At 38.4% G+C, this 27317-nt stretch overlaps 1 protein-coding gene across 1 annotated transcript in view; it reads left to right on the top strand.

Moving 5' to 3' along the window:
• The window catches only part of ZDHHC5 (zDHHC palmitoyltransferase 5), a 59233-nt gene extending 33414 nt beyond the window's left edge, over positions 1-25819 (top strand). The window contains exons 3-12 of the mRNA XM_060687815.2: positions 9406-9527; positions 10785-10942; positions 12338-12510; positions 12686-12788; positions 12860-12951; positions 17910-18042; positions 18445-18568; positions 20324-20436; positions 22434-23323; positions 24193-25819. Coding sequence (XP_060543798.1) covers positions 9406-9527; positions 10785-10942; positions 12338-12510; positions 12686-12788; positions 12860-12951; positions 17910-18042; positions 18445-18568; positions 20324-20436; positions 22434-23323; positions 24193-24358 — 2074 coding nt within the window. The 3' untranslated portion in view covers positions 24359-25819. The remainder of the gene's footprint in view (positions 1-9405; positions 9528-10784; positions 10943-12337; positions 12511-12685; positions 12789-12859; positions 12952-17909; positions 18043-18444; positions 18569-20323; positions 20437-22433; positions 23324-24192) is intronic.
• The last annotated feature ends 1498 nt before the right edge of the window (positions 25820-27317 follow it).

The following is a 27317-nucleotide window of genomic DNA, read 5'->3' as shown; positions in this document are numbered from 1 at the left end:
CCCTTAACTGGAAAAAAAATTAAGTTACCCTCAGTTTCCAAGTGCTATCTCAGTGCTACCAAATTAGTAAATACACAGACTTGTCTCCTCTATCCTTAAAACCTTATTGTCTCTATAACATCTTAAAGAATAGAAGTGCGTGGCATTTACTCCTTGTGTACTTCCAGATTGACTTTGGATCTGTCCATGTCTTTGATACTGGTTTGAAAGTTGAATGTATTTTTGTTTTGGTGCTATACTAGTTTTCTAAACCCAAACAAAATTAGATTTTCTTTTCAATACTGGTGCTGCTAAGCTATTTTTAAATGGACTTTGGTCTTGTTTCATCATACCTTCCAATTCCTGAGCACAAGTATGCTCTTATTCAATGCCTACTGCAAGCTAACTGTCCTAGCAAAGGTCTTCAAAAAAAACCCTTACTAATGAAACTTGATTTTCTTGCTTATATAAGTAGTGTTGTAATCTTATCACATTTCTTCTAGTCTGTTCCACAATTTACAAATTCAATTGTTCAGCATGATTTTCCATGTTGATATATATATATATATATGTATGTATGTATGTATATATATATGTGTGTATATATATATATGTATATATATATATGTGTGTATATATATGTGTGTGTATATATATGTGTGTATATATATATATGTGTGTGTATATATATATATATATATATATATATATATATATATATATATATATATATATATATATATATATATATATATGTCTTTGGTTATTCGGGTCTTCTCCCACGTAAAATTGGAAGTGTCTTGGCGATGTTTCGACGAAGTCTCATTCGTCATCTTCAGGCTGGTGTTCTCGGCTTCGTGCTTCCAGGAGCAATATATATATATATTTGTTTTCTCAGGTTTTCGCGGGTGTTTGTATGTAGGTCTTTGGTTATTCGGGTCTTCTCCCACGTAAAATTGGAAGTGTCTTGGAGACGTTTCGACGAAGTCTCATTCGTCATCTTCAGGCTGGTGTTGTCGGCTTCGACTTCGACTTCGTCGAAACGTCTCCAAGACACTTCCAATTTTATGTGGGAGAAGACCCGAATAACCAAAGACCTACATACAAACACCCGCGAAAACCTGAGAAAACATATATATATATATATATATATAGAGAGAGAGAGAGAGAGAGAGAGCATACAGACATTTCCTTCACTTAGTCTCTGGGCTCAAATAAGCAAACTGATACTCCTTTCCCTTTGCCCATTTCCAGAGCCACATAAAAAGGCCTTATACTGCAGCCTATAATTATGTTTACAACTATTGTGAAAAGCTGCAAAAATAGTGTCATGTATTCTTTCAGCAGCATTGCTAGCAGACTTTTATTAATAGTAAAAGAAATGTTATCTTCACCACAGAATGGTTTCCTCATTACAGTTGCTCTTTTCTTTTTACAAATGGTCAGATACTTTACAACACAGATTGAAAAACTGAAGCAGAGCACAATAAGCGATTTAGTGTTTTTATGTATGATGGAGAATAATGTTTCTTACTTAGTAGCTGTGGCTGCCAGCTCAGAAAGATGCTATTTGAGACCCACCTTATTGGTCAGCTAGAAAGAAAACTGGCTCATTAGCTGTTCCCTAACTCTTTCAGTTTCAAGAACAGCAGAATTGAAACAATTGAAGGTCAGCTTCAGACTGGTTTGTGTGGGATTTGGTGTGGAAATAAAGGGGAAATTGTGCTGTGTGAAAATGCTGTCATGGAAAAAGAGAACATTTAAGATGATAAAAAGAACCTGAAAATAAAGTGGAGGGCAATACAGCTGCACAAGAATTGTTCTTGTGTACTTCCAGGGATGCACACTTACCAAGATTCTTACTGTCATGTCTGGATATTTCTAAAATTTCTAGAGACTTTTATGAGGCAGCACCAAAGAGCACATTGAAAGAAGTGGTACAACTTCTAACTAAGATACATGTTGATTGACCAGGCCTGATCTTCTTAGAAGATATGCAACTAGCATATATCAGAATATGCTGCATAAAACTTTTCCTGATCATAGCTACCTGGAAATCCAGGATTTCATACAATTTTGTTTCAAGAAAAAGCTGTTTCATTTAAATGAGATAAATCCTTATTCCCAGATGGGGCCTCTCCTAATCAGAGGCGTTTGTTTCTTGTTTTGATTAAATTTTAATTTGCTGACTTTCATCTAGCTCTTTATATGGTGAAACATTGATTCAGAATGGTAACTATTTTACAGGAGTCACACACTTAAAAGGTCTAAGAGATTTCCTCAATTGATTTAAATATTTAAAAGAAAAAGTAAAAGCTGATCCTTGGAGGATGAATTTATACTAAATCTTATGTCATTAGCATAATGAAGCTCCTAGAAAAACTATAGAATCATTGAAAAATATAGATGACTATCTTATTCCTGAGTGGATTAGGACAACTCTCCAGTTCCTGTATAGACAGGCAACTGAAAGTTGTCTCCATCTCCAAACAAAACTAAAAATTGCATTGAAATAATCAATTTCATTTAAGACCTCTCATTCATGAATAACGTAAGAAATTCTGGGTCCAGAGAAATATTTCTTTCCATTCTGGTATAACATTTCATTTCAGCCCATAGTTACTGTTACTCCCATCTAAACTGTATTGGTCACTGGAACGTAGGAGTTCTCAAAATTTTCAGCTAACCATCCCTTCATGAAGTTTCAGATTGTTCAACTCCTAAACAATTATATGAAAATAATAAATATTACTTTAATAGTACTATGATAATGACAACTCAAAGCTGCTGTCACTGGCAGCTGACCATCTAACCCTGAGTAACACTATGTTGCCATTAGTCATCTCACCTTCAGGATGAGGGACTAGCTTGGAATTCTACAGAAAACCCAATAGATTAATTAACCCCAATCAACCTTCGGTCATTTATTGATCACCTATTGATCCCCAGATATTTACTGCCCCCCATTTGATCCTCAGACATTTATTAACCCTTTGAATAGTCCTTTGGGAGTATTGAATCAACCTTTGGGAGACCCCACTGTAAAATCATACACCATTCCTGTAATTATTATATTAAATTGGTGCCTCTAAAGACATATTTACCATCTCTTACTAATTATCAAACGTGCCTACTATCTCTTGATAAATATCCAACATATGAGAATATAAGTGACATTTCTCCTATGATCCAGGGCAGCTTGATCCTTCCTCTCCAGTTGTTCCACCATAGTGTTTTTACTATTACTTTGTAACTCGAGACAGTCCTAAAGGGCTCTCAGTGGTTCACAGGTATTGTGCAATTACAAATGAAACACCCACTCTGAGTTTAAGATAAAAATACATAAATGAATAAAGCACAAACAACCCCCAGCAGTCAATCTGTAAATTTCAGCCAAGACAATATCACAATCCAGACACTCTCCAGAACAGAACTGTTTTAACCTGCTTCTAGATAGTTAAAATGGGAATTAATCTGATTTCCACTGAGAATTAATTTGAAAGGACCAGCACTACAACCGAGAAGGAGTACCTCCAGGCCCCACCACTGAAGCCAAACCTAGGTAGGCGTTCACTAGTTTATATGAAGGGTAATAAAATAGCTATTGAGTTCACCAGGTTGCCTGAAAATCTCTTTGACCCTTTGCTAGGATTGATCAGGTTTTTATTTAATATTATTGTTTGCTGTCTTATAACAAGGCAGCAATTTAAAAAATGGTACTCTTGGCCTATTAGCTTTTTTTCATCTGATGCAAAGATGTAAAGTAATTACAATTTTATTATATGGGCTTGAGAACAAGACTGGTGCATAGAATTAGCTGCAGAACTATTTTGAGGTATAATTCCTGTAATTTTCTAGGCTAATCATTTACACTTTATTCTGAGTCTTGTCCGTGTTCTATGATGAAGCTCTGAGCCAAAAGAGGTCTAGTCCCTGTTATGATGCCACTGATTAAATGCATTTAAGTCTTTGCTGTTATTTGTTCATCCTTGCTTGATATTTTGTACTCATTATCATATTCTTACTTTGGACCAGTTAAATTAGAATAATAACCTGCAGATCCTTATTTTGTATTTTTTTTATTGTTAAACCCGATTTATTATGCACTGGAAGGCTTGAAAAATTATACCCTTTTCATCTTTTCACTATAGAAGCTAAGCTATAGTTATGTGCACTATAGAAGCTAAGCTATAGTTATGTGCAACCATTTAGTGTTGAATCATTTGTATCTTAGCTTCAAAAGCAGGTAGGTGTTCTTTATATTCAGTTATGAGAGAAGCAATGTTGAACTTAATTATTAATGATAAATCTGAAGTCATTGCCCATGATAAAATTTCATTCTTCATTATATCTACATTCAGATAGCTTGGATCCTAAGGCTATTCCCATATTTCATTAAAGCATAGAGAGTTTTTTTTTTCTGTTCCATTAAAAATTAAAATGAGTTAGCTCTAATATAGTTTTATCTCTGTTCCATTAATATCTTCAGTACATTAGGAAACATTTAAGGATTATCTAGCTTGATTCTAAGTGGGCTTTTGCTGTGCTTCTCTTCCAGTCATTAGCATTATATTTAGTTCATCACTCTTGTTCTCCCTATCCATCTAGTCAGACTAGCTTGTCTTGTTTTCCTTTCTTGCTAAGACCTCTTCCTGACAAAGCCAGTTGCAGTTGCTTTTAGAAAGTTCAAGATATCCAGCCTTACAGACAAAGTATTTTGACTAGGTACCCAACTGTTATTCTTTACATTAAAAAAAGTCAGTAGTGCTTACAATGTCACAGAACTGAGTAAATTGAGGAAGAGGAAAATACAGGTAGTCCTCACTTAACAACCATTCATTCTGCAACCATTCAAAGTTACAATGGTGCTGAACAAATAGTAGTTTCAAACAGTCCTTGATGTTAAAGACGTTTCAAGGCCTTGTGATAAAAGTGTGGGTGTTTGCCTACCCCCCTGCATTTACAGCTACATCATCTGCTTCAACTCCCCTCCCACCAGCCTATCTTTCATCCCATCTCTGCCTTTTTAGCTGCCCTGCACTCGACCACGATCCATCCCTACTGCCCAGCTTGACTGGAGAAGGAAAATGTGTGCTAAAGTTAATCTTACTGATCCATTAAGAATTCAAGAATATGTTGACTTCCTGTTTGCTGCTGGCCGCCGCCAGACGTTCCTTTGGGATCGTCAGCTTCCACTGCCTGTCAGAGCCGCCTTCACAACGGAACGGCGGCTCGAAAAAACTCCGTTCCCATGAGGAAACGGAGATAGAGCCGGCAGGGGTGGGTAGAACTCTCTGCAGAGTCCCAAAAGTTTTTCTTTTACTTTTGGGATGGAGCGGATGAGATGCCCCATATCCCCAGCCGCTGCTCCGGGCTTTGGGAGACCTCTGCTAATGCAGAGCCAGGCGTCAAAAGCAAGCCTGCGAATTTGACAGATTACTCAAAGAAAATGTGAGCTGGACCTGTAATACTGAAGCGCAAGTATTTTACTTATCTTTTAAAAATTACTTAAGAGAATAGAGGAAGAGAAAGAGGAAAAAAGTTTTTTTTTAAAATGGCGTCTGCCGCGGCTGGAGAAGAGTTTGAGAGGAAAGTTCTTCCGTTTTTTATTATTACAATGTAGCGGAATAAATACCACAGGCTACATTTGTAGACAAAACTCCGCTCCTGTTTTTGTTTTTCTCTTTTTCCCCTGGAGGCCTGATTGTTGCTGGCTGGAAGTCTTTTGTCTTGTTTTTTTTTTCTTTTTTCTTCTAACAAAGCCTGCTTAGGCGGAAACATGGCACTGAGGCTTGTGAAGTCAGACAAACAAATAGGTGGGGGGGATTCCCCCACTAAGAATTTAAAGGAACAAGTTTTAACTCTTCAGTCCCAGAAACCTGATTTTAATATAATAGAATTTCTCTTAGAGGAGATTGAAAGAAGGGATGAGATTGTGAATCAGCAACTTGAAAAATTTAAGCAGGAAACTAAGGAATTGGTGAAATCCAAGTTTGACTTTTTGCAGCAAAAAATTTTAAAAGTGTCAGAATTCATGATTCGGTTGGATACAAATACTAATTTACTAGAGTCAAAAATGGATGAAATTCAAGATAAATTGGACAATAGAATTCAAAAAATTGAAAATGATTTGTTAAATATTCAGGATTATAGTTCAGAAGAAAAATTTAAAATGGATGCTGACCAAAAGTCTGGTAATGTAGAAAATCTGCAACAGAGGATTGAAAAAGAGGTTCTAAAGATACAATATAATTTCACAGAATATGCAATAAGACTTAGAGGTTTGCAGGAAAATAACAGAGATGACTTAAGGAAAATATCTTCTGAATTTCTAGCTGGGATTTTAAAGATTCAACCTGAGGAAGTGTTTTGTAGGATTGACAGAGCTTATCGAATAAACTCCTGGACTGCCAAGCAAAGGCAATTGCCTAGAGATGTGGTAATCTATTTTTCAGATAAAGAAATTAGGAATAAAATTGTGCAAAATTCCTTCAATTCTAATTTGCAATTGTATGGAAGAAAGATTTGGATTTACAAGGAACTCCCACCTAAGATATTAATGGAAAGGAAGAAATTTGGCTTTCTGGTGTCTGAGTTAAAAAGGAGAAATATTCAATTCCGGTGGGACGTCCCAGTTGGTATTATATTGAGATATCAAGGAGAAAGATACCAGTTAAATACTGTTGAAAGAGCGGAAGAATTTTATCAAAATAGGTTGAAAATGAATTTAACGTCTTCAGATATAATACAGGATAAGCAGAAGGAGCTGGAACTAAAGACAGAGACTGTACCAGATAAATTGCCTTTGGATTTATCGGATACCCCAGCTGGATTATCTACAAATTTGAGAGAAGTGCCATCTGATTTTAATGTGATGACTTATCAAGGCAAGGACAAGCATGGAAACCAATTAGAGGATATACAAGGGATAAAAAAGAAACGCGAGACACAAAAAATTAGGATGGAAGTCAAACCCACAAAAAGAAAACAAAAAAAGAAATAGGTTGTACAAAAATAGAAATTTCTAACCCAAGCAACAGTGAAGCCAGTGATTTTAAAATATGAATGATTATGTGAAAACATAGAGGAGGCGACATATTGGTCAATATCATCCTGAGGATAGTGGCAGATCTCTGCATTGCCGTAATTTTGGGACATGGAAAGAGCCTCAAATTGATGGTTTTGAATTATCTACTTTGAAACTTCTTTTTGTGTTGATAAATATATTATAATTATCTTGAATTATAAGGCAAGAGAATCATATTGGGACATGCAGAAGATCGGGTTGTTACCCAATACGATGATGGAAATTAATAATCCTGATGAAACCCACAATTATTATTATATGGAATATAATTATAATGTCACTCGGGTGGTTGTTTTTACTTTTATATATATAAGAAGATGTTTACTACTGATGGGGGCAGATATGATTGGAGATCTTGAATAAACTGTTGCATCAGCAAGCTATGTTACCCTATTATGGATGTTGGTTTTAACAATCCAGTGGAAAGACTTCAAGAAGATATTATATGGACTATAAATTTAAAGTTATTGTCTTTTCTTTTTTTATTTAGATATAATGGAATATATATATATATATATTTTTAAGTAGTGTGGGCAGTGAATTAAAGATATCAAGAATTGTTGTGTATGGTAAATTTGTAAGACAGTGGGTGAATAAGCTAGCTACAGACTGATTAGTTTAAGAAAAGGGATTTTTAAGTGATACATTTAGGGGAGTGGAGGAAATGGATAGAGTGGAATAAATGTTAAATTAGATTTTATGGGGAGCCCGCTTTGAAATGTTATTAAAGTAGGACTTATCGTATAGTTTTAAAGTGGAAGGTGGTTTTGAATTGTTGCAATAATGTATAGATATAAAACACTATTATGCTAAATTAGAAGTTATTTTATAATAGTTATAGTATAATGTGTTTGTTTTTTTTTTGTTTTTTTTTCTCTTCTTCTTTTTTGAAATGTATGGATAAAGGGGGATTTATAATACTTTTAGTAAGTAAAGGTCAGTATTTTGAGGAGGGAGTAAGTAATCTGTTATGAATTAGGGTTTTTTTTTGTTACGAAGAAGTCACAGGGGGGGAAGGGTGGGGAGGGGGGGTTAGGGAGGGGGGGAGGGGGGGGAAAAAGGGGGAAAAATTTGTATTTGAAAACCTTTTCAATAAAAAAAAAAAGGAAAGAAAAAAAAAATAAAATAAAATAAAATAAAAGATAAAAAAAATAAAAATAAAAAAAAAAAGTAAGAATTCAAGAATATGTTATGGTACATTAACATAACACAGATTAAAGAAGAAATTGAAAAGAGACAAAAGTATAAAAAATGAAGAATGACTTCTTTAAAGATTGATTTCCATTTCTGTTCCTTCACTCAGAATCACATAGGGACACTGTTCTGCAATGAAAACTACTATCAAACAATAGAATAATCTGATCTACTTCTAGATTTCATTATTCCCCAGCATGCAGTATAATTCCCTGATTTGTTAGTCACATCTCTACGGACTGGTATTTCTTTTTCTTTTTTTAACCTGATTTTCAGTTCAATCATTTTGAAAAGATACTTCCACTTTTGAGAGATAGAGGAAAAAGAGACAGTAAGAAAATTGAGGTTGTCTTCAGCTCAAAGTTAAACATTTGTTTGGTTCTCGGCCTCTGATTTTATTTTATTTTTATTTTTATTTTTATTTTTATTTTTATTTTTATTTTTATTTTTATTTTTATTTTTATTTTTATTTTTATTTTTATTTATTTATTTATTTATTTATTTATTTATTTATTTATTTATTTATTTATTTATTTATTTATTTTGAGGCTTCAGTTGTCTCTAGCCACTGCCTGGATCAACAGATCAGCTAATTTTTGCTCAACTGACAGTGTCTGAACTTTTTTGAATGGGATTTATTTCATTCACTACAATTGCTCATGCTGTGTAATTGGAATACAGCCTCTTTTGAAATGATCTGTAGTCTTCATCAGATCTTCCCCACTGAAAAGTTAGCCTAGTGGGTATGTATATAAGATGTGGTCTCTTCTCTTAAAAGCAGTCCTGAGATGGAACTCTCTTTTCGTGAAGGTCAGATTGCTTGGTTCAACATTTATTGTGTTCTAGACTTGCAGGGAAAAGTACACAGAGAAAAATGAACTGACTAGTCAATCCAAATAGGGGGCCTGAGTTAAATCAGTTATGGAAGAGTAATTCATCTTCTGTTTCTGATTAGATGTTAAGTATTTAGGTAATTTTGTTAATTGAGTAGAACAATACTTTCGCTCTGCTAATTGGTTCCAAGAGGTTCTGAACAAATTTGCAATGACAAAGTGCAAGTATACAGTTATTAAGGAAAATGTTTGAATATCAAATAAAGTTGACAGAGTGATTCTTTTCGTTTTGGATTGCTTTTTCTTGTACAGGTGTCCAGGACTCAGCTTTTACATCTCCCCAATCATACCCATTTACAATGCTGTGGTCTTCCTTTTTGTGCTGGCCAACTTCAGTATGGCCACTTTCATGGACCCTGGCATATTCCCTAGAGGTAAGCAGTGTTCCGGTTTCTTGCAAATCATAAATCTAAAAATGGGGATTATGACTATGGTTATTTCAATTTTTCATCTGTGAGGCATTTTCTTTTTTACATCTATATAAGATTTTTTTCATCACAATGCAGGTAGTCTTCAACTTACAACCTATTCATTTAGCGATTGTTAGAAGTTATAATGGCACTGAAAAACGACTTACAACCGTTCCTCAGACTTATGATTGTTGTGGCGTTCCCCACAGTCTCACGATCAAAATGTGGGTGCTTGGCAACCGGCATGTAGCAGTGTCCCAGGGTCACCTGATCACCATTTGTGACACTCACAGCTGACTTCTGACAAGCAAAGTCAGTGGGGGAAGCTGGGTTTGCTTAATGACCACACAATTTACAACTGCCATCATTCACTTAACAAATATGGCAAAAAAGTCCTAAAATTGGCTGCAGCTCACCTGATAACTGCCGCCTTTCTAGTATAGGTCCAAGAGTGAATATTGAGAATTTTAAATACTTGTTCAGTATTATTGGACACCATGACCATATTTGCCTAAAGTAGTAAATTGGAATTTCTCAGTTTTAGCAGTGAACACATAGCATTGCTCTTTTCCTTTATTGCCTGGTTCCTTTTGCCAGGGAGTCTGACTTACAGGCTTGGTTATGATTATTGGTGTATTGCTTATATTATATAATCCATGTTGTCTTGACTGCTTCAGTCAATAGCTTATAAAATTAGTCTTCGATGTACTACTACAAGGGAGCCCAACATTTCCATTGTTAAGGAAGACAGTTGTTAAACGAGTTGCTCTCCATTTCACAACCTTTTTGCCACAGTTGTTTAGTGAATCACACAGTCCTTAAACAAATCTGGCTTCCACCATTAATTTTACTTGTTAGAAGCTGGCTAGGAAGGTTGCAAATTTTGGTCACATGACCCCGGGACAGTGCAGTCATAAATACATGCCAGTTGCCAAGTGTCCAAATTTTGATCACGTGGCCATGGAGATGTAGCAATGGTCATAAGTGTGAGAACCAATCATAAGTCACTTTTTCAGTGCTGTTGTAATTTCGAATGGTACTAAACAAACAGTTGTAAATAGAGGACTACCTGTAATAAATTTTGGTTTCAGCATTCTGAAAAATATCTGTCTTGCCATCAGTATAACTTATTTATTATTTCAAATCTGGAAGGTGGAAATATATTGATTCTGGGTTTTTTCCCCCTCTTCTATTGCATTTGATGGCTTTCTTCTGCTTTAGCTGAAGAAGATGAGGACAAGGAGGATGATTTCAGAGCTCCCTTATACAAAACTGTGGAAATAAAGGGTATTCAAGTGCGCATGAAATGGTGTGCAACATGCAGATTCTACCGGCCCCCACGCTGCTCCCATTGTAGTGTCTGTGACAACTGTGTGGAGGTAAGAAGATAAAATGAGAAAAGAGATCCCCACTAAAGAGATTGAAAATGCTTATTCTACATGGGATGTTGTTTGACATAATCTGGGCTGCTTTTAATCAATTCCAGAACTTGAGTATTCAGTATCAGGTTTTATAATGTAATCTTGAGAAAGAAAAAGGGAAGGAGAAGGGAATAAGGGAACTCACAGGACTTTCAGAAGGGGTGGTGGTGTTAAATCTGCTGTTCCTTTTTTCCTTTTATGTCACCTTTTTCCCTGAAATAAGCTTTTCAGATTCCTCCCACCCAGTATTTGAACAGCCCCAGACCCGCTTAACTTCAGTAGGATTGGAGTTACACCTGTTTTCAGATTATACCTTAGTCACAGGATACATACAGTATAACCAGTCATTGAATGTAGGTTTATTTTTCTTGTCTTCAGGCAATACCAATTCATATAGGCCATCACATATTAATTATCCAAAGTTGTCAGATGCCACAAGATGCTCCTTCGAAGATCCTGGGGCTACTCTAAAAATAGCATTGAGAATTTGTGGACGTTCAGAGTAGGGTTTAGACTGGGAGGGCCCAAAAAGGATTTTTTTAAAGGTATATAGCAGGATAGCTCTGAAGCTTAAAAGCATCTTGGAAGGAAAGTTCTTCAGTTGCAAAAATCCGTTTGCCAAAATGATGGGGAGGGACTTGCGAAGGCATATTGGAAACACAGAGATGGAAAATGAGTTGCCTCAGATGTAAACCTAGGGAGACATTAATATTTTCACTGGCTAATATGGGGGTAGGAAGGGGAATGCAGTTCTTAAAACAGCATCTGAAGGAAGTTATTCATCTGCCAAGGAGGGAAGCATTCCAAGAGTCTTTGACAAAAAGTGGGGCTACCCTTCCCCAGTTGTTTCATCATAGTTAGTGTAGACAGAACATTGTTATGCTTCAGAATTCCACCCTAGAGCTAAAGCAAGGAAAAGTTATCTGAGATGAAGCAAACTATTTGAATCAGATTTTCTCTGCTGAGCAATTCAACAGTAATGTTTGGGAACATGTTCAGTAACTTTGTTATTTCTGCTTGTGAGGCCTGGGAAATTGGCTAGATGTTACAAACTGTATAGATAATGGTTATAGAAGAACGCATATCCTGACATTTGTTATGTCAAAACTCATCTGTCTGTCTATACACACATATACGCACAAACACACAGAATACATGAAGAGAGGAAAGGCATAAGGTCAATCAGATCAATCGGATTGAAGAGTTACGTTTTACATTCTATCATGAATGGAAATAAATACTTGAATTGTAGTCAGATGTGCTGTAGTTTAGAATGGTTTTATTAATAATGTAAAACTATAGCCTGGCTTTCTAGAGGGATTATTTTCCTAACCTTTTTTTTTTTAATGGAAGGAATTTGACCATCACTGTCCATGGGTGAACAACTGCATAGGAAGACGCAATTACCGCTACTTCTTCCTGTTCCTGCTCTCACTTACAGCGCACATCATGGGTGTGTTTGGTTTCGGTTTACTGTATGTCCTATATCAAGTGGAAGAGCTCTCTGGAATCCGCATGGCTGTTACGTATCCTTTAATCTTTTCCAAACCCCCACCCCCCCAGGAGTTCCCTGGTAAAAATGAAACCTGGCAAGGAATTTTTAGATCTGCTTAAGACAATGCCACCTATCAGATGGGAAATGAATCTCCAAATAAGAAATAAATTGTGATCCTTCAGTATTGTTCCTTGACTTTGCTGCAGTATGGCCGTGATGTGTGTGGCTGGTTTGTTCTTTATTCCTGTAGCTGGCCTTACAGGATTCCATGTGGTACTAGTAGCCAGAGGTCGCACTACCAATGAACAAGTATGTATTTCCCATTTTGTTTTGTTGTTCACTTCACTGAATTTTGCCTAACCAGTTTTTGGTCTTTGCAGGTTACAGGCAAGTTCCGAGGTGGGGTAAACCCGTTTACCAATGGCTGCTGTAAGAATGTCAGTCGTGTCCTCTGCAGCTCTCCAGCTCCCAGGTAAATTCTGTTCCACCAAAGTAAGATGGAGAAGAGAGGAAATGAGAATTACTGTCTTCACTGTTAGTGTGAAAAGTGAGAGGAAGTTTTTCACTGCTAACTATCCCAGAGGTACTTTTTCAAGGGGCAACTGGACTTTCTGGACCAGAAAATCCCATTGCCTCTTGAAAAAAGCACCTTTGGGGCAACCATGTCCTTTATAACTGAGAATCTTCACAAACACGGCTAATTGTATGAATGATTCAGCAATTTAAACCTTGTAATTTGAACCTACAGGTAGTCCTTGAGTTACAATGGCAATTGAGATTGGAATTTCTGCCACTAAGCGATGTGGTCATAAAGTGCAACATCATGTTACCACATTACTCAGCAACAGCAATTTCTTCACTCTCGTTACCATAGTTAAGCAAGAATTGTGGATTCTTAAGCTGTAACCTCATCACAACTTTTTGTTGGCTTCCAGCAACCAAAATTAGTGGGGAAGCTGGCAGGAAGTTACAAGTTTCAGGTGTCTTGTAAGCAAGCCGGCATGCAGGTAAGTGGCTGCTGCCAGAGAGAGAGGGAGCACACATAGTTGTGCAAGTGGCCAGAAAGACACAATCTCAGCAAGGCTTGGGAAGAGCATGCAAGGACGCACAAGGATACAGGGAGGTGTGGCACAAGCACAGTAAGGCTTGGTGAGCATGTGTGGGTGGTTGGAAGGAAGGAAGGCATAACTGCAGAAGGGCTGGGGGAAGGTGCCTGTGTGATGGAGTTACCAGTCAACTTTCAACCTTCTCTGCCCACTTCCTCATTGACTTTGCTTGTGGGAAACTGGCAGGAAAGGTTGCCATTTGCAATCACATTACCACAAGATGCTGTAAGCACCTAAGTGCTAAACCCTGGGAACTACTGGAACTTGAAGGATGATTGTAATCACCACTCTTTGGTGCTGTTGTAACTTCAAACCATTGCTGAACAAGTTGTTGTTAACCAAGGGCTACTGTATTCTCCAGCTCATGGCAACAGAAGAAATCTGGCTTTCTTCTGTATGACAACTCTTGAGGTATTTGGAGACTAGAGTAACATTACATGTCCCCAACAGCTGCCTTTTAATAATCCTAGCTCCTTTAATATTCTTCATAGAGCTTTGTTTTCCACATCCTTCACAATATGGATGGGAGAGAACAAACTAATCTTGAATTTTAGCAAGACAAAGTTACTGTTTATCCAGTGGGGTACTCATGCAATACCAGTAGTATCTCTTATAGTTGAAAGAACTACTCCTGAAGGAACAGATCTGTGATTTCTGCCTGAAGAGTAGGTGGAAACCAGCAGAGCATTTGGCTAGCTTTAGCGGGTTCAACAGTTGCGGCATTAACTGGAGCAAGAGGATCTTACTACAGTGATTCATGACATTGTCACTACTCACCCAGATTAGAACATGGGTTGCTTTAAAAGTTACCACTTGAAAGCTTCAATTGATTCAGCCTTGGTTGATTCATCCGAAGCAAAGATCCACAATGCATCTTTGCTTTGAGCACTGCATTGGTTTTCTATTGGCTTCCATTCTATGTTGATAGCATTTCCCTGATCTGCTAAGGTAGTAACTGTGTCAAGGAAGGATATGAGATTAGTCCAGAATGATCAGTTGTAACAAAGCCAGCTTTGGTTAATTATTAACCTCCTCCCCATAACATGCTATTTGATCATCTGCTTGAGAAACTTGCCTAGTATAGATGACAAATTTTATTTGTTTATTAAATTTATTTGCCGCCTCTCCTGCCATGAGGCTACACTAGGTAGCTTACAATAATAAACAGAAGAGAAGTAAAATAATAGAACAATAAGTAAACAGTGGCAAAGGAACAAAATGAGAATAATACATCAATATGGTAAGTAAAAAAAAAAAGGATGATAGAGAGCAAGAGAACAGGGGATGGAGTCTGCCATCAATCTAGCAGCCACCTCCAGCCTGAAATACTCCCATCTGGTCCCCAAGGCAACCAGGAGAGGTAAAATTGACATGTTTGTCATTTTGTGAGTCTGCCTCCTTCATCTTTTTTGAAACTAGTAAAAAAAAGTGCTCTTTTCTGGAACTTCACTGGTCATCCAGGAGTTTAAAATGGTTTTGCAGTCATTGCACTACAGGTAATCCTTGATTTACAGCACAACAATCAGTTTAGTGACCATTTGAAGTTACAACAGCACTGAAAAAATGGTCACTGACTTATGACCATTTTTTACACTTACAACTGTTGCAGCATCCCCGTGGTCATGTAATGAAAATTCCTCTGCTTGGCAACTGGCATATATTTATGACAGTTGCAGTGTCCTGGATTCATGTGATCACCTTTTGTGACTTTTTGACAAGCAAAGTCAATGGAGAAGCCAATTTCACTTAACAACCATGTTACTAACTTAGCAAATGCAGTGATTCACTTAACAACCCTGGCAAGAAAGGTTGTAAAATGGGACAACGGTGCACTTAACAACGGTCTCGTTTAGCTACATAAATTTTGGATTCAATTGTCATAAGTCAAGGACTATCTGTAATTTCTTTAATACCTTGGTATAGTATGCAGTCTGACTCTTCTCAGTTCTTTCTTTTCTGGCTATCACAAATAAAGGATAACACGTTCATTTTCCCAAGAGGTGCCAGCTACCTTCCTCTTTTCAATCAATTCTTCCTGTTGATAATTATTAAATCCACAATATCAGAAAGCAGCTTGCTCTTTCTTCCACTTTTTGATGAAGTTATCAGCAAGAGATAACAAGAATTTATTAGACCTAATTGAAATCCCCTATTATCCCTGTTACATGCCTTTGTGAAAGCCTGATCATCTGATACCAAAAGGCCTCATCCATTTCTTTTCTCTACCCAGGTGGTCTGTGAAAAACTCCCACAGTGGTATCACTTTCCTTTCTCTTTTTCTTTTTATTGTTACCCAAATACTTTTTATAGGATTTCCATTCTCTGCTGAATTTTTGTTCAATATATTTTTTTCTTCATGTACAGTGCAACGCCCCCACCCTTTCTATTCAGTCTGCTTCTTTTGAATAAATTACACCCTTCCAATGTTGTGCATGAATCATGAGCATTATCCCACCAAGTTTCAGTGATGCCTATCACATCATATTTGCTTTCCTGAATTAGGATCTCTGGTTCTCCCTGGGGAAACTGATGTTTGACAGAGCAGCTGTGTTTTTCCTCTCCCTTGTAGATTGTAAGGGGCGCATGCTGATCAGTATCTAAAGATGTAGGAGTATTAATTTGGTATAAAGGCTGACTGAGTGATCTCTTTTAAAGTGCCTGTGGCCTGTTTTCCAAATTAATGAATGCAATTAAATTCTGACTCTGGTCATCTAAACTAAGACTTTCCTGGAGCAGAAGATGAATTGCTGCTCCAAGTATTCTACTTCTTTGGGGAAAAATACCTTTCTGATTTATATTAGTCCATTCAGTCATGTTCAATTCTCAGACCGTCTGGACAATTCTCTGCAGTTTTCTTGGCAAGGGTTTTCAGAAGTGTTTGCCATTGCTTCCTAGGGCTGAGAGAAGATGACCAGCCCAAGTTCACCAAGCTAGCTTTGTGCCTAAGGTGGAACTAGAACTCAGTTTCCTAGTTTTTCGCCTGATGCCTTAACCGCATTAACGGCTCTCACTTTAGATAATAAGGAACACTAATTAGCTCTAAATTAAAAATATGTGATATTATTACTAAGGCCTCCAGTTGCAACTTGCTTTTGTACTAGTTTTGTGCATGATTAAAGAGGAAGACTCTATGAGTTACCATAAAACCAAGTTTCCCTTTCAACCTCTGTCACTATCTAAAATATATTAGGACAGTGCAGCTTTCTGTAGGCATATGTTTTTGTTGCTTAACTGGGCAGCTGTATTTAGATTATTTTTCTGCACCCAACACACCTACTTTGTAATGAATCAGAATCTACAGGTACTACATTTCCCTGCCTAACAATACTAAAATTCCGTGTATTCATTTCTTCACATTTATAAAATTATATTAAAATAAACTATTGTGCAGAAAAGCAATGTCTTCCCATAAGATCAATTACAAAAGGAAACAACAACAAAAGGCTAGAACACATTTCCTATTATATAATCCTGTTTGTATGTTATTCCTTTATTGGAATTGCAAGGTAATTTTATATAGCAGCCATTTTATCTGTTACTTTCTTCATTACTTCTAGTTACTTCTAGAAACTGCCAAGTTTAGTGTGGGAATTTTTTTGGCCCCCTTGGTTACTTTGTTTTTGTTGTTTTTGTGCTTTTGTACTATTCTTTGTTTCTAAAAAATTTTTAATAATTGTAAACCACCAGTACAACTAGGAATCTGGCAGCATATAAATTTAATAAATTACTATCATTTTTCTACATCTATAAAACAATATTAAAGTAATCCTCGAGTTAGCATAGCAGTTGTACTGAAATTTCTGTCACTAAGTGATAAGGTCATAAAGGCAATATCATGTGACCATATCACTTAGCAACAGCAACCCCTGCAGTTTTGTTGCCATCATTAAGCAAGGATCGTGGGTCTTTAAGTAAGGATCTTCTCACAACTTGCTGCCAGCTTCAAACAATAAAGTCAGCAGGGAAGCCAAGAGGAAATTGCAAGTCCCAGGTGGCTTGCCAGCAGGTGGCTGATGAGGTGTGGAGGGTGCACAGCAAGGCTTGATAGCTGATGCCAAGTGCTACCTCATTCTGCCAAACCAGCGGTTTTTGCCATGAACTGTCAAAGAGCACTGGGGCTGGGCACATTTTATGGCAGCTGTTGTAACTCTGATAGTTGATAAATGACCAGTCTACCTAAACACAAATGTCTTCAAATTACAAAATGTATGTATTTCAAACTTATTCTGACCTTACACTGTCTTGTTAAGCCAGGTAAATAAATAGTTTACTAAAGGCACTATTTTACTATACTTTACTTAAATCCTTTTTCACTATTCACTAGGTATCTTGGGCGGCCAAAGGGAGAACAGACTGTAATAGTGAGGCCTCCATTCTTACGGCCAGAAATATCAGACGGACAGGTTGCTATGAAGATAATGGATAATGGTATCCAGGCTGAACTGAAGAGAACAAAGGTAAGGAGGAAATAAAAATGCTGAACAAGCAGTGGCTTCAAATTATTCTCGGGGTTTTGGCAGTGTGAGTAGGTTTCAAATGATTACTTCAGGCATTGTTCCTTAGTAATATCATTCCTTGTTTCTGCTTCTCCAGGCGTTGAGCTTGAACTTACATTTCCCTCCTGTGTAACCAATACAACATAAAAATTGTGTCTTGGATCATTTAGTTTTTGCTTTTCACTTCTCATCCAGCAACAGATACATGTACAGTTTACAAAAACATTTGTGGAAATGCTGGAGGAGTAATTGGTCATTTTAAGAGCATTCCACCTTTATCCAACCAAGGACAATATTCATAACATAGATTTCTGCCATTTTTTCCAATTGTGCCAGTGTGCTTTGCTTTTTTTCCCTCTGCAGTCCAAAGGAAGCCTTGAAGTAACAGAGAGCCAGTCTGCTGATGCTGAACCACCACCACCACCCAAACCAGACCTCAGCCGCTACACAGGTCTGAGGACACATTTAACCCTGGCCACCAATGAGGGTAAGAGGGGTTTGCTTGAGAGACACAGTCAGTTATGCACCTGAGTGATTGTCTTTATCAGGGAAATACCCTCTGCATCGCTGCAAAACCAGGCTATTGAACTTAAAACATAATGATTACTTTATTTTTCGGAGTATAAGACGCACCTTTTTCCCCCCCTAAAAGGGGGTGAAAATTTAGGTACATCTTATACACCAAATGTAGCCCCGCCCACCCACTGGCCCCCACTCTTTGGCCTCTGCCTCGCAGCAGTTATCTCCTTGCAAGCAAACAGCAAGAAAAAACAACTCTTTTCAGCTTCAGCACAACCTAATTAGCACAAGTTGATTGAATCCGCCTCCCGATTCTCAGCTGATTTGCTCTCAGCTGTTTTGCGCAGGGCTCTGCTGCTTGCTGCAAAGAGGTAAATTGCTGGAGCAGATTTTTTTTCCCTTGTGCTAATCAAGCTATGCTGAAAACAAAAATGAAAGTAAAGCAGGCTGTTTGCTGTTTGCTGCAACGTCGCAAAATTAGGCAGAGGCAAAGAGAGATTTCTTTTTCTTCTTTTTCCTCACCAAAAAAGATAGGTGCATCTTATACTCCGAAAAATACGGCAGTTTTAAAGTAATTAGTGGGTCAGCTGATAATGCTGCTGAAGCAAGGACTGAAAAGACAAGACAACCTTTATTGTCACTTTTCTGTGCACACAATGGCACACATGAAAATGAAATTCCAATGGCCGTTCTCAAAAGAAAAAGAATTAAGACCTCAAATGTCCTCAAAGCTGTGACTGTCGCACCACCCTTGCAGTCACAGGATTGCACTGATGATTGAGATCACCCATCTCATTTATGACAGGTTGTAGGGTCCCATGGTCACATTGCATTTTGTGACACTTTTTTGCCATTTTCCATCCAAAAACACCCATTGGGCAATCTGAATTCGTGCTAGCAGCCACATGATTTGTTTAATAACCATTTACCATTTAATAACCATTTAATTCATTTAGTAACTGTCATAAAACCAGCTGTAAAACCGAGTTCAGTCACGTGGTGACTTGATTTATGACAACAACAATTTACATTACATTACTTAAAAACAAAATTCCGGGCTCAATTGTTGTAGTAAATCGAAGATATGACCTTAGTTGTTATTTGGCCTATATTATACATCTGTGTGTTTTATAATAATATATAGGAAAATATGGGTGGATGTATTCAACGCTTTGTTTTGCAGGTTTTCATTTGAGTTCTCAGATCAGTACTACTGCCTCCCATCCAGCAGTATTGAAAACTGAGGGAGAGAGACAGAGAGAAATATAATGTTCAAGGGCATGATAGATAAACAAATAAATAAGTATTTCTAATACTTTTATATAACCTGGAGAGAGAGAGAGAGAGAGAGAGAGAATAAAACTTAGTTATTATAGCCATACATTATTCTTCGTTTTTTTCTTCCGTAATTTTTCAGTTTTCAAGCACTTTATGTGTAGTTTTGGTTTTTTTTAAAAAATGTATGCATTTGCATTACAATTACGATCTATGATGTGATCTCATAAAAAGGAAAACATTCCTGTTGCCCTATTTTTATCTCCACCCTTCGTGCATGTTTTAGTTCCTGGTTGATTCCTTAACCTTCGGGACCGATTACTGTAACTTGGTTCTCACAGTTCAATCACTTGCTATCTATGGCACTTGAGGCAAGGATTCAAGGAGACACCCAGGGCGACATTAAAACATCTAGGACATCCACACTGTTTTCCATTTCTCTTTACAGATAGCAGTTTGCTAAGTAAGGACAGCCCTCCAACTCCAACCATGTATAAGTATCGACCTGGCTATACTAGCAGCAGTGCTTCAGCTGCAATGCCTCACTCCACCAGTGCCAAGGTAAATAAGCTTGCTTAGCATGAAGAATAGACTGCGGTAGATGAACATGCAGGGGGAGGTGTTGGAAAGGGAATTTGGTTTGAGACTATAACGCCTTAATTGGATTGATGTACATTTTACTAAGGGGGGGGGAGGAGTTTGGCAGACTTCAGACTTGTTGGATCTGCCTTAGTTTTTACTAGAGCTCTGAGACCTACTAATTGGAGCAGATGAAAAAATAATGGATCAAAGAATCGAAATAGTCATCTGTTGAATAATGTATAGGGGGAAAACTTTACATATATAAATATAATTCTTATTTCAGAACAGGGATATTAATCTAATTAAAACTGAGAAGTAGACTTGTTTAATTGTTTGATTTTGAAGAGCATTAATGAAAATTTTCCAGAGATTTTTTTGCTCATTGCTGTTCTATACAGAACTGCCAGAAATACAGAACTCTAAAAAAAATATTTACAAGTAGTCCTCAACTTAACAATAGTTTATTTAATGACCGTTCAAAGTTACAATGGCCCTGAAATAGCACTAGCAATAGCACTTAGACTTATATACCAGTTCACAGTGCTTTATAGCCCTCTCTAAGCCAGTGGTGAAATCCAAATTTTTTTACTGCTGGTTCTGTGGGGGTGGTGTGGCTTGGTGGGCGTGGCAGGGGAAGGATACTGCAAAATCTCCATTCCCACCCCACTCCAGGAGAAGGATATTGCAAAATCCCCATTCCCTCCCCATTCTGGGGCCAGCCCCCATCTCGGAAGGATGAAAGGATGAGTCAACCTTGAGCCTGATGAGATTTGAACTGCCAAATTGCAGTCAGCTGGCAGTCAGTAGACGTTGCCTGCAGTAGTGCTTCTAACCACTGTGCCACCATGGCTCAAGAGTGAGTTCTGACCATTTTTCACATTTATGACTATTTCAGCATCCCCGTGGTCACGTGATCAAAATTCAGATGCTTGGTAACTGACTCATATTTATGACCGTTGCATTCTCCTGGGGTCATGTGATCATTTTTTCCATCCTTTTGACAAGGAAAGGCAATGGGAAAGCTATTTACCAACATTCCTTCCTATTTTTAGTTTGCACTATCTTGCGTGAGCCCTAAACTGCCCAAAGTGTTACATATAAGTAACTTTAAGAGGGTTAATTGTATTAACACGTGCAGGAAAAGAATAGCAGAAATATTGTGATATTGTTAAAAGTTTTTATGGTGACTCCTACAAGTCAAAAGGAAATTCTACTAAATTCTAGCAGTTTACTTCCAAGGAAAAGGAAACCTTGTATATCCACCTCAAGCTTCTGAATGAAAGTGGGATAGAATTTCAACAAACAAATCTAACAAAATTTCAGCTGTTGTCAACCATAGAATCATTGCCTGCTCAAGTTTAAATTTGTTAACCATGATTGCATCAGAAGCCAAATTAGGCAGTCGGGCTGCAGCAGCCAGAATGTATTGTATTTTTCCATAGTTTTGCTCCCCTAATTGTCCACTTATCCCTTTTCTTCCACCTTCTCTTCCACCCAAATGGTAATATAGGATGTCTCATCTTCAAACTAGCTATGTAAAACATTTGAAATATTTTAAGGTTTTGTATGATTTATTATGTATTTAACAGTTTTTTAAAAATTTATTGTATTCTGGCTTAACATACAATTTTGATGCCCTATGAACTGATTAAATAATTATAACAGACTCGGCTTAGAAATATAACCAAACCCATCTCATCCACAGCATTTATAGCTGAGGTAGAATTTAAATATATGTATCCTAGATCCATATTCAGGATTCTGTTACATTATGCTGATTTTCAGTAAGTGAATTACTATAACATGTAAATTGAATAACTTGCAAATTTTCAATCTCTACAGTGAGAAAATTATTTTCCTTCTGGTAGGCCTATAGGATGCCTTGAAGAAGCAGATAACATACTTTATTTTTCAGTTCTTACGCAGAGCCTAGGAAGCTATTGAATGACTCCTGTATCTTTTATTTCCTATAACAGCTAAGTCGAGGAGACAGTTTGAAGGAGCCAACGTCCATCGTTGAAAGCAGCCGAAACCCCAGCTACCGCTCAGAACCAAGTCTGGAACCAGAAAGTTTTCGATCACCCACCTTTGGCAAGAGTTTCCATTTTGATCCTCTATCCAGTGGTTCCCGCTCTTCCAGCCTCAAGTCAGCTCAAGGCACAGGCTTTGAAATGGGCCATCTTCAGTCCATCCGCTCCGAAGGCACTACTTCCACATCTTACAAGAGCTTGGTGAACCAGACACGCAATGGGAGTTTGTCGTATGACAGTCTTCTCACGCCATCTGATAGCCCTGATTTTGAGTCGGTGCAGGCAAGTTCAGAGCCAGACCCACTCATGGGATACACTTCTCCTTTTCTTTCAGCCCGTATTGCTCAACAGCGGGAGGCTGACTTGCACAGTCGTTTTCCAAGCTCGGGTTCACCCAAGCACCAGCAACCTCGTGATTCTTCACCCGTCCGCTATGACAATCTTTCGCGCCATATTGTGGCTTCCATGCAGGAACGGGAGAAGTTGCTACAGCAGTCATCTATGCCACCACCCCTGGCCAAAGAAGAAGATATAGGCCTAGGGGACTCTGGGATTCAGTCCACACCAGGGTCCAGCAATGCCCCACGAACAAGTTCCTCTTCGGACGATTCAAAACGTTCACCTTTGGGCAAAAACCCACTCACCCGCCCGGTGGCACCTCGCTTTGGCAAACCAGAACCACCACATGCACTTAGAGTGCGCGCGCTGGGCTCACCAGACCAGCTTTCATCCTCCCACATGGGCAAATCTATGTCTTACAGCAGCCAAAAACAGTCGCCTCAGGCTGTCGTCCAAGAGACTGAGGAGGTGGCCTTGCAGCCTTTACTGGCACCAAAGTAAGTACAAGTGACACTTGTCTCATTCTTTAAGTGTTCCTTGACTTAGTGGAGGATGAACCACATTTAGATCTGTCCCACCACTGTTCTGGCGAAGGATTCCAAGATAATTGTGATTCCTTCCAGCAACATCTGAAAGAAACGGCTGGGAGTGATCTACAGATAGTGTCTGCTCTCGTCTGTCCCTTTCTTCCCTCCCTTTTCCTTCCCATTCTCCAGTGTGTGAACCAATCCATTTCCTCACCCTTAGCTCTATAATGCAGGGTACATTGCATAGTATCACATTCCTTTTGGTGAGCTGTGTGGGTCTGTGAGATGGTCATTGGCTTTCATATGAGATGCTTGAATCTTTATATTGCCTGCCCGATTACTACCTCATATATAAAAACACTATAAGTGATACAATTCATCTTCCTATTTTTCTATTCCTCTTCCCTATTTCTTGTCTATTCTTATGATACTTTTGAGGCCATACTCAATAAGCAGATGGAACAGGTTATAAGAAACAGTCCTTTTGATATATGTGCCCTTTCCTGCAACCCTTTCTTGGTCTGTAGTACACTTTCGTTTATCCCTTCCATACAGTGCTATATTTTGGCTAAATGTGGAATTCCCAGTGTGTAGAGTCCTATTCTCTTCTGTGTTTAGCTTCTTCGTCCTAGGATGCTAAAATATTTCTATTGCCTTGTCAGTTCTTTGTGGGCTGACAATCCGCTGCTGTTGTATTTCCCTTTGCATCCGAGGGAATGCCAATATGTATTCCAAATTTTCCTTCCCTTAAGCTATCTCTGTGTGAGGCATCCTCCATTTCCATTGCCATTGAATGAGTGCTCACTTCCTGATGCCCTTCTATCCTTCCTTTTTCCCAGAGACGAGGTGCAGATGAGACCCTCTTACAGCAAGTCTAATGGACAGCCCAGGACTCTGGGCTCAACCTCACCCATCCCTGGCCAGCCACCTCTCAACAGTCCCACTCGAGGAGGAGTCAAGAAAGTCTCTGGAGTGGGGGGGACCACATATGAGATTTCTGTATGAGGAGCTGATCTCCCCACTGTCTACTTCTCTTTGGCTGATTTCCAAGCGTCCTGTCCCTGATGAGCAGGAGACATGGATGTTGCTCGGCAAATGGTTGCTCCATCACGTGCATGGACTTTTAAAAATAAAGAAATAAATCCAGGTTTCGGTGGGTGGGGAGAACAGAGGGAACAATTACCTTTTAAAACCAAACTATCAAAGAGAGTTTCTAAACACTACAATGGGATCTCGGCCTTGCTCACCTCCACAGCCTGCACTCTTCCCTCTCAGTCACCAAGAGACTGCAGTTTGTCGCACACTGCCGAGAGTGAAGGGAAGGACTTGGTGCCAGCCTCCTCGCACAGAAGAGAGTGCAGGCTGTAGCCTGTCTTGCTACCAACAGAACAGTTAAATTTGTGGACCTTGTGCAATCGCTCGCCTAGTGCGGTAGGGGTTGATCATTTTTAATTTTTTTTTATTATTACTACGGATTCTATATTTTTCCTCTTCTGAGTTACTGGGTGTGTGTATATATAAATATCTATAAATATATAAATATAAAAAGAAAAAGAAATTATATCTACCCATAAGTAAGGGAGGCAAGCCTGGTCATAACTTCATCAGCTGGGCCTGAGGAAACCATGTATAAAAACCATGTTCAGGAGAATCTGGTGGGATAGAGCAGAATAGCCATTTGATTCACTTTCAGTGAAAACCACTGCAAAACCACTACCCCAGTAGGGCTGAAGAAATGCCAATAGGACATTTGATCTGGCCTGGTTTTCTCTGCCTCTGGCCAAGCATGAGCAGGCAGATTTGCTCCAGGAGGGAGCATACAAAGGCACCACTTCTATTATCTTCGGGTTTTGGTGTTGAAAATTTTCCCACAAATATTTTCTTTTCCTGAAGGTCTTGGAGGATTTAGGAAAACTAGGGGAGAATGTGGGTTCATACTTTTTAAATATCCAAACAGATCTTTCTGAATGATGCCCAGAGAGCAAATGCTGTTCTCTCTAAACCAGGAAGCATGTGAAATATTCATGTATCATTACAGCCTTGGATTGAGGTGCTAAATGGAAAGGGTAGCAGTGGGCCTGAGTCCCTTGTGTGGAGATATTATTTGCATTTGGTAAATCCTCCCAAGTGGTTTCCTGTGTTTTTTACCTTGCTTTTATGAAATGCTCCATATGAATTTCTTGTGGTGTCACGGTTCTTTATTCCCAAACTGGGCAAGAGAAAGAAGAGAGAGAAAAAACTAACCAAAAAGCAATATTTTTTCATATGCCAAAAATCTCTCATCACGTGTAAAAGCCCATGGCAGTAGAAATCAGTAACCCAAGAATCCAACGGTCTAAGTCTCTACTGAATCTTTCTCTATGGCAATATCTAAACTGTGGCCTCCGTTAAGCCACACTTTTATTTTTATTATGACTAGCCATTTTAAAATGAGGAATAAAAGAATACAATGAGCCACTTCCTCTATTCTTGTGTAGTTTTTATTTTGTTAACTGGAACATTGTGGATGGTGGTCATCAGTGTTGCTTGCAGTAGGCCCAGAATTGTTCAGTAGATCATTAGCTTCTGGAGTTTGGCCACTGTAACTGTCACCATCCTACTAATTCAGATGGTTTGCTTGAACAGGTAAGTGAGGACTATGCATTGTAACATTTACAACCCAAGAATTACACAATCAATTATGAAGTAACCTGGGATTTATAATCCAGATTATAGATCTTGGTTCAGATAGTTTCTAATTGCCTCAGGGGTTAGGCCCCTAATGGGTATTTTTCAGGTAATAAGTTTTGCCATCTTAGTACTTCTAGATTTGTTACGTTCATCCCTAGAGAGCATAGCACTTAATTATAATGATTAGGGATTTAGGTTGGGGGATGCAGCTCGGGTACAAGACCATTCACCCTCTACACCTAAAAATGCCTTTCTAAACTCCCAGTGAGGAAACCTGTCAAACACTGATCAAGATGCTTCTCTAATTTATTATTAAATCTGGCTTCACCTCACTTCAGACTCTAATCCTATTTAGAGGTTATTTCCGTTAGGAAAATACAATGCTAATTTATATGTAGGAGAGGAACCTTGCTCAGCCAAGTTAAGTTTTTGAAACTTTAGAATACAAATGAGATAATACCAAAGAGTCTTTTGGCACATTAAAATAACAAATCTCTTGTGACATAAGATCTTAGAAGGCATTTTTCAAATCCAAATCAAGTTGAGGATAAAACTAAACAATCTCAGTAGGGAAAAGGAGAAGCAAAACAAAGACTATGGAAGAATCTATAATTTCTCCTCCAGTCTATTTTTTGGTGCCAGTAAAAATGTTCTTGCTTTAAGGCCCACCTTTTTTCCAGGAATTTAAGGTGATACGTATTACATTCCTCTGAATCCACACCAGCAAATTTGTGAATGTTTGTCCCAAAGTCACCCCATTGCAGTTCATGGATGGTGAACATGAATACATACTGTATGGAGTTCTCTGATCCTGTGGCAGCACTTTAACCACTACAAGTAATCCTCAACCAGTCCGTAGCGTTCTGACTGTCGGTAGCACGTCCATTTGTGCTCTTATGATAGTGATCTGGATGCTTGGCAACCCATTCACACTTATAACGGGTTGCCAAGCACGCTGTGATCACATAATTGCTATTTGCAAGCTGCCCTGCCGGTTTCCTTAGAAAGCCAGTCGGGAAGTTGGCAGGGAGGGTCACAAGCCTCTGGGATAAGTCTCCTCCACCCATGCACCTTCCCTGACCCACAACACATCTTAGTATTCTCTCACACCCTTGTGTGATTCTCATTGGATGCGCCTCATGCACCCAACATGATCAGCACTGTGCCTCTTGCACATCCAACCTGCAAGGTGCCTCTCACCCACTCGTGCATTGTTCTCAACCCACACGTATGACTCTAGGGACCCTTCCCCAACCATTCCCCACATCCTTGCACACTTGCTCCTTCCTCCAGC

The sequence above is a fragment of the Pantherophis guttatus genome, chromosome 1 (genome assembly GCF_059756535.1).
Source record: "Pantherophis guttatus breed Tessera chromosome 1, ASM5975653v1, whole genome shotgun sequence".
Classification (NCBI taxonomy): Eukaryota; Metazoa; Chordata; class Lepidosauria; order Squamata; family Colubridae; genus Pantherophis; species Pantherophis guttatus.
The sequence above is the reverse complement of the archived record's forward strand: the minus strand, read 5'-3'. Positions and strand labels throughout refer to the sequence as shown.